Raw genomic sequence first — 8,368 nt, forward strand, 5'->3', positions numbered from 1 at the left:
TAGAATTAACAAAACATTAAATATAAACTAAATACAGTACAGTGGTCCCTCGGTTAACGAGCACAATCCCTTCTAGAAGGTTGCTCGTTAACCGAAAAACTCATTAACCGAAACCATTGTTTCAATGGGTTTTTGGGTAATTGGTTCCAGCTCACCGAAAATTGCCTAAATTCAACATAAAAGGTAGAAAAGTACACTTACTTTGAGGTGTGTATGTAGAAGGCTCCTGGATGATGATGATGGGAATTAGAATGGGGGTGGAGAAGGGAGAAGAGAAGGCATTGGGGTGGAAGAGAAGTCACCCCATGGCACCATTTCACCCATAAAATTTTAGTTCTCTTGGTGCAATTCAAGATTATTTTCTTTAAATCAACACTGCACTGCATTATATATTGTCAATATGTAAAATAAATTTCAAAATAACCAATAATTTGCTTGCAAACACAAAGAAAGCGTTTAGTTGAAGAGAGTCTCAAGCAAGATGTGTTACCTCCACTGAAAAGACACAAAGACTGACGCCTGTATGGTGTGTTGAGAGGCTGGATGGTGCGCATAAAACTAGTTTCATTACCTTCAATTATGTTCAATAAATGTTAAAATGAGTAAAAAATTTAATATTAAACTTTAAAATTATTGAATAGTATAAACTTCTTGATATTTGCTAAAATGGTAAGGAATTTAAGCCCTAGAACCGATTACTGTATTGGCAGACTAATACTACAGCTGGTGGACCGCCAAATGCAAGCGAAATCATGTTCAGGTTGGCTCGTAAGAAACTCGTTAATCGAGGGATTGCTCGTTAACCGAAGTTAAGAATCTTATGGAAGGTAACTCGTTAACCGAGGCGCTCGTTAACCGAGGGCCCACTGTATTGTACTGTACAGTATACTGTACAGTAGTCCATCGGTTAACGAACTCAATTCGTTCCACAGAGTCGTTTGTTAACTGAAAATTTCGTGAACCGAATCTATTATTTCAATGGGATATTGGGTAATTGGTTCCAACTCACAGAAAAAGTATACATTACATACAAGTACTGTATACCAGTAATAGAATTAACAAAACATTAAATATAAACTAAATACAGTACTGTATTGTACAGTATACTGTTCAATAATAAATAAAAAACAATAGAATACTGTATTTTAACTTACTTTGAGGTGTGTATGTCTTATTCCCGGCTGCTTTGATTACATATCAAACAGCCATATGTAGAGGCAGTCGATGATGACATGCCATATTCTTTACAGAGTGCATTGGTTCTAATGCCTTCTTCGTGTTTCATAATAACTTCTGCACTGTATATTATCAATATGTTAACTAAATTTCAGAATGACCAATAATTTTAATGTAAAAATGCAAAAATATTCAAGAGACAAACAAAATCGATGTTCACTCCACTGTACACAAAGTTAAACTGAGAAGCGTTGTTGGGTGATTCAATCAGCTGATGGGCACACAAAAACTGTTCCCTGTACTGTCTATATTATCAATATGTTAACTAAATTTCAGAATGACCAATAATTTTAATATAAAAAATGCAAATATTCAAGAGACCAACTTTCATGATATTTACTCCACTGAAAACGAATGTAAACATAGAACCAATTACTGTATTGGCGGACTAGCCCATCAGCTGATGCACACAACAAAATGTGTTTGTTGTAAGGATTTCTTTAATAAAGGTTTTGTTCGTTAATCAAACTGAAATTTCTTATGGGAGCTACATAATTCATGAGCTACAGTTAATTAGGCTCATTAATAAAAAGCCACTATTACTGTAATTAAACTTTCTTTGGCATACCTAAAAGCATAATAAACAAGTAAAAGTAATGATTATTACTGATAATTTTATTTACATATTATACAAATTCAAAGTGAATGCCAATTACAAACTTCACTGGGAAAGTGCATCACATGTGGCGATAAATCTGCTTAGGAATATATCAGTTTTAAAACATAAAATGTTATCTGTTGACATAGGTAATGTGGAGAAGGATGATCTGTATAAAATATTTTAATTACAAGGTGAAATTATGAAGACTAGTATTCACGGGTCCTACATGTGACCACAAAACTCATAGGGATGGGTCTATGACACAAATTCTATCACATCTGAGTACTGTATTTAAGAGTTAAAAAATGGAGGGATTCAATTCTTCTATTAATATGATGTCTAATGCTTCACAATATATATATATAAATAATTTACTGATAGTAATGAACAATTGGAAATGTTCATTTTGTATTTAGAAAACACAAAAATTACTTATTAAGAAACATTCTTCCGACTGTTGTAGTTGCTTATCCTTATCGTTACCGTCACTGCCCACGTTCAGAGCAGGTTGGTGGCGTGTGTAAAACCTTCCTCAAACTTATCAGCTGCTGGCCATCTCCACATGTCTGAGTGTCAAAAATCTAAAAGTAATCCTCAGAGTATTTGTTTAAGAACTCTTCAGTCAGTTGGTTTACATCATACATGAAGCACCAACATGTAGTTAAAATCTGAAAGTAATTAAGGAATAACAAAATTAAATGTAAATTGCTGTACAGGGTATTTTATAAAATTGTTTTATGTATCAATATTTTGAAAGAAAAATAAATTAAAGTAAATCCCATATGTAAAATTCAAGGAAATTTCAAATACAGTAATGTATAAATTTTGTTAGATTTTCATATAATAGTTAGAGATGCTTTGGATTTTTAATTTTTTACAAACTGAAAAGTCAAACCTTAATTCACTATTCAGTAATTAACAAATTACTGTATTAAACAAGTTTCAATTAAAATTACAATAGTTACTTCCTGAATGTGCAACATATTTAGACTAATAAGGTACCTGTATACTACAAATATTTTAATAAATTATACAATATCTGATTCTGTTTACAACTTACATGAAGTCAACAGACAATACACATTTAAAAATATTTATCCCCTTTATATTCTTGCTAAACATTACAAAATGGTAAAAGACATCTGCTTGAGAAGCAATATGTATTTTATGGAGATAATATACGAGCAGTGAATACTGTGTACAGTACCATGTAAATTCTCTATGTATCTCAAGTTCAATTACAGTACAGTACTGCTGAATATTGATTTATATTATGACAAAATTAACTATTAATGTATATAATCTTGTACAGCTAAGACTCAGCTCACACATTAATGATCTATTGAGGGTAATTGTCACTTCCAGTCAGCAAGAATGTGTTTTGTAATGATTATAACACTACTATATATATATATACGTATATATATATATATATATATATATATATATATATATATATATATATATATATATATATATATATATATATGGCCATAGATTGATAATTTTTTTTTTTTTTAATATATGAAGTACAGTAATGAACTCACATTTATAATTCAAAATTATCTAGAGTAAAATACTGATATTCAATCTCATTAGTAACTTTCCTGTTACAAACAAGTATCCTATCTTTTCACAAGCTCACATAATAAGTAAAGAAACATATTTATTTTTTTTTAATTCTGGTAAAATCCATAGCAGATTTAGGCTGCATCAGAGGAATGGGAAGTATACAAAGTACCCATAACCTGATGCTTCACAAAACGTTCTGCCAGTCATGAAGTGGTAACTTGAAGTATTAGTTCTATTAGTTTAGGTGAACTCACTGAAAACTAACCAACACTGAGGTCAATAATAGGATTCTCCCTAGGAAAATAAAGAGTAATACGGGTAAACGGCATCAAGTAATCAATGTTGAGATGATCTATGTTCACAATAGAAAAATGTCGAGTCTGTACTGTAAAACTGAAGGTAACACAACAGTACTCCAAGATTAGGGTAGTTGTCAAGAGGCAGACCGAGAGAATATTTGAAGAGTACCTGGTTTCACCCATGACAGACCATTGCCATTGTCCTCCTTTAATGTGCTCTCTGGTTCATTCTGTAAAAAGAGCATTAATGCTTCAAATATTTAAAATGTGAATTTTTTATATAATTATAAATACTTATTCCACTGTGTGAAGATTGAAACAAAAATAAAGACAAGAAGAGAAGAATCTCCAACTTACTCTTTCCCTCTTCAGTTCCTCCCGGACTGGATCATGGATAGCTGGTTGGTATGGGGAAAACACCAAGGCATGAGGATCATTTGTCACTGTTGTTTCGTATATTGTCACCTTACTCTTATCAACACATTCCCGCACTCGTAGTAAGAACATTTCATTATCACTATCATATCTGAAATAGATAGCAAAACAAATTGTTCAGTGGAAATTCATAATACATGTATGATGAATCTATATTGTACAGAATGTATCGGTAAAACATATTCATATGCAGTATAAATTTTTTGATGAATTGGTTAATCTGTGATAGATAGGCCACCTACATGTCCATAGTCTACACACCCATAGCCATCCATGTTTGTAACCGCCCATGATTTTATGAAATCCAGTCACTGTGGGTGTAAGTGTTTACAGTACACGTCAAGCTGGCCATTAAGTAATATATTGTACCCAACCGACTCTAGTGATAAGGGAATACTATATGCTTTACCATCATAGACCCTCAAACTGGGTGCTTGAGTCCTAGGTGCCATGTGATCTATGTAAATAATTCTGTGAGACCGAGGTTAAGCAATTTATTTAAATGCCAACAGAATTGACCCTTAGTTTGTGTGATGAGGCTGTTCAGTACTGTAATGGTGACTGATACAATATGATATTCAGTACCGTATATCACGGCCTATAAGACGAAATTTGAACATTAAAAAAATCTGCCCAAAGTTAGGGGGTCGTCTAAACCACCAAGTTTAAAATTCTTACCTCTTAAATATTGTGGTTTAGTGTGTCAAGAGTGGTGATGAAAACATCGTAAGCCACTCACAAGGTCTTACCACTAATTATTTTATACTGAAACTTACGTTTGGCAAGCTGGATTCAAATTAAGATTACCGGTATATTAAAATAATAAAAATGTATTATAAACCTGTCTAACATACCGTAAAAGAGATTTATACCCCTGTAATAAACACAGCTATCATCACACACCCCTCCCCACGCCCCCCCCATTTGCCAGTGAGGAGACAAGAAAGGAAAAGTGCATTAATTCTTGAAACTATCGACGGTTAATTACAGACGCTCAAGTGACGTCACTAGTGTTTACACTACACCAGCTGGTAATATTTGATGCCATTACTTGAAGTGAATTGGCCTTATTTTAAGTAACTAACTATAAATAAATACAAAAATTAAAAAAAAAGATCAAAACTGAGAAATAATATACTGTATGTATGTTGTGTTGTCAAAGTAAGAGAACAATTGTGTAAGTAGTAATATTTTTTCACTCAAATCCTAATGAAACACTACTGGAGAACATTCCTTTGTCGCAAAACAGTTTATAAATTAAAGAAAATAATTACAGTGTGTTTAATATATTACAGTATATTATAAATAAATAAATAAAACAAATAATTCGGTAAATCTATTTAAAGTAAATGGAAAATAAGCAAACATGTTATTTACCAAGACCCTTCCGTCTGGCTCAGGGTGAGATGGAGGGGAGATAACAAGCTATTTATAGCCCATTTGAAGTGACCAGTACCCTAATGCACCATAAATAATTCATTGAACATTCATTTTTTGTACATAGTATATTCATATATATATATATATATATATATATATATATATATATATATATATATATATATATATATATATATATATATATATATATATATATATATATATATATATATATATATATATATATTTGTGTAATAAATGTATGTAGTAAGTACATACTGGTAACCTTTTTCACTCAAATCCTAATGAAACACCACAATTAGAATACGGTGGTTGCTGTTGAACCACATGTTGACCCTTCCCACCAGCTTTGTCACTGTGTTTACACTACACCAGCGGGTATAATTTGATGACATTACTTGAAGTGAATTGGCCTTATTTTAAAAAATCAAGGATGGTTGGTAAAGGACTACTGAGTCAGTGGGTAAGTGTCACATTTGGGGTACTGGTCTTATACAGCAAATAGAGCTCAAAAGCTACTTTTTAAATGGAAATTTGGGGGGGGCGTCTTATGCACCCCGCCGCCTTATAGGCCGTGATATACGGTACAGTATATGATAAAGTATTCAGTCTTAGGAATAACTGTGTGAGGACTGGTTCCCTTGACTGCATATAATGTGCAAAATTAGGTCCGAGTGAACAATGGAAAATGTAGTGGAGATTGTAAAATTTTTCTATGGTTTATTTATTTTTTTTTTCAATGTTAGGGACAAATAATGTTGATGTGAAAGTTAAAAGATCACAAACGGGATGGGTCATGAAATATCCAACTGACCCCATGGCAGCCAAGAAGCACAAAGGGTAGTAAAAAATAAATCCCAAAACTTAATAAATACTTACAAAACAGCAGCCTCTGGATTAAGTGGATGACTTGTCTCAATTTTGTAGAAACATCGCCGTACATACAACAGTACGTGCCACAAGTGATTTACATTTCTCCGCCATTTATTAGCAAAGCCACGTTTAATGTCTAGCTCTCGGGTATCGGGATTAATTAAAGGATGGAAGACTGGAGTTTCAAATATCACGGTCTGAAATGCCAAGATATGTAACATTAAAATATATTAGTACGGTACTGTATAAAATATGGTTACATATACTACAATCATATTACCAGTGACACTAAAGACAAAAATAATTTAGTTTATATATTAACAGAAAATACACAATACATGTACAGTATTCTTGACCACGGAGAAAATATAAATGGTAGGTATTTATAATCACTTTGAGTGTCCACATTTTATATACTGTACTGTATTGTACATGTTTTTCTTCCCACAGTACCCAGTTTTAAACATCCATAGGTTTCCACAACCACTATAGCAGATTTCTAGCCCAATGCGGCAGGACTGCAGGTGGGTTCCATTAGCCAGAATCCCTCTTAGCTAGAACTCTCCAATAACCAGAATTGAAATTTGCTCTAAATTTTGCCAAAAAATTCCGTGTTTGGGAACAATTTTACAAGATTAAAAATCAGGCACATTTTCTGGAAAATTCCAAGTAAAATTCCGAAAACTCTCTCCATTTTTTTCCAGGGTCTGGGAGCAATTTCTGAGGACAAAATAATGAGTAATTCTGGAAGATTCCAGAAACTCTGCAAATTTTTTTCCAGGTCTAGGAAAATATTCCAAGGATGAAATAATGCGTCATTTTGGAAAATTACGGAAACTCTTCATTTTTTTCTTCTGCGTCTGGGAGCAAATTCTGAAAATGAAATAATACAAACTTTCAGGAAAATCCTGAGTAACATTTCCCAGTACAGTACCTGGAAAAATTCCAGGGATTGGGGATTTTTTCTGGGTTCGAGAGAGTCACCTCGTTAGCCGCAAATCTCTCATTCCCGGAAGTGCTCTGCACAAAGTGTTCTGACTAACGGATTAGTCAGGTCAGGTAAATGTCAGCCAATCAGGCTGTGACACATGGAGAGGAGAGGTGCAACTGGAGTACCCGTACTCCCTCCCCTTGCTGTATTATTTATGAAGATAGGTTCTGTGTTGCCTGAAACATTAGAAAAATAAAGAAAATCGGCTCAACCTTGTGTATCCCTCCCACCCATGTCTGTCTCTGCCTCTCTCCTCTTTCTGAGCCACAATGTGGTTGAGGTTTGTGTTTTCTTTCTAAGGAATATGAGGTGGGAGTCAGTGGTGCTTATGTTGTTCTCCCAATTTGATAGTACTAAGTGCATTTATATTAGGTCTTGTATCATTTATTTGTAAATATATGTAAATAAGGTAGATATACCTAGGTGTTTTTGTTGGTCCTTTTTGCCCTGGATTTCATTCTTCAGCCATGACTGAGTACATGATTTGGGAACACCTAATGAGTATTTCATAAAGTCTACCTTACTTGAAGCTAGCCATAGCAGTATATCACTGTTCTCCAGCTCTGTGTCTTTTGGGGTAAACTTTTAACAACAAAACTGCATATAATTTTACAAGTGCAGGAACAAACTCTTACCGGTACATCTCCATCTGGGTAATTTTCTGGTATATGGAGATTGAAACGAAAGATGCCCTCTTGATAGATCCCCTGACGAAGAAACATTACTCCAAACCACACTGAAATAAACACACTATGTGTATTACTGTTATAATAATTAACAGATTTAATGAGCTGAAAAAATTATTGAATTATTTAAATTAATGTTCACTCTTTATCCTTGCCAGACTTTTTCCACCATGCTGTAGGGTGGCCTTAAATATTGTATAATTTGTAAAATTATACAAATTTTATATCATTGACTTCAATTAACCCAATAAGCGTCCACCAGTTCTGGCAAGTC

General features: G+C 33.3%; 1 protein-coding gene across 12 annotated transcripts in view; it reads right to left on the reverse strand.

Annotated features, from left to right (window-relative positions):
• Nucleotides 1–1,836: 1,836 nt before the first annotated feature.
• LOC121856740 (AKT-interacting protein-like) overlaps nucleotides 1,837–8,368 on the reverse strand; it is a 192,504-nt gene continuing 185,972 nt past the window's right edge. For 10 of the 12 annotated variants that reach the window (XM_042352447.1, XM_042352462.1, XM_042352478.1 and 7 more), the window contains 5 exons: nucleotides 8,044–8,144; nucleotides 6,424–6,614; nucleotides 4,066–4,234; nucleotides 3,878–3,938; nucleotides 1,837–2,403 (listed from right to left, as the gene is read on the reverse strand). In XM_042352447.1, the coding sequence (XP_042208381.1) occupies nucleotides 2,336–2,403; nucleotides 3,878–3,938; nucleotides 4,066–4,234; nucleotides 6,424–6,614; nucleotides 8,044–8,144 (590 nt within the window). In that variant the 3' untranslated portion in view covers nucleotides 1,837–2,335. Of the gene's footprint in view, nucleotides 2,506–3,315; nucleotides 3,939–4,065; nucleotides 4,235–6,423; nucleotides 6,615–8,043; nucleotides 8,145–8,368 lie in introns of those variants that run through there. The other 2 variants (XM_042352515.1, XM_042352505.1) reach the window with 2 other exon arrangements.

This window comes from Homarus americanus, unplaced genomic scaffold (assembly GCF_018991925.1).
Source record: "Homarus americanus isolate GMGI-L3 unplaced genomic scaffold, GMGI_Hamer_2.0 scaffold1024, whole genome shotgun sequence".
Lineage (NCBI taxonomy): Eukaryota > Metazoa > Arthropoda > Malacostraca > Decapoda > Nephropidae > Homarus > Homarus americanus.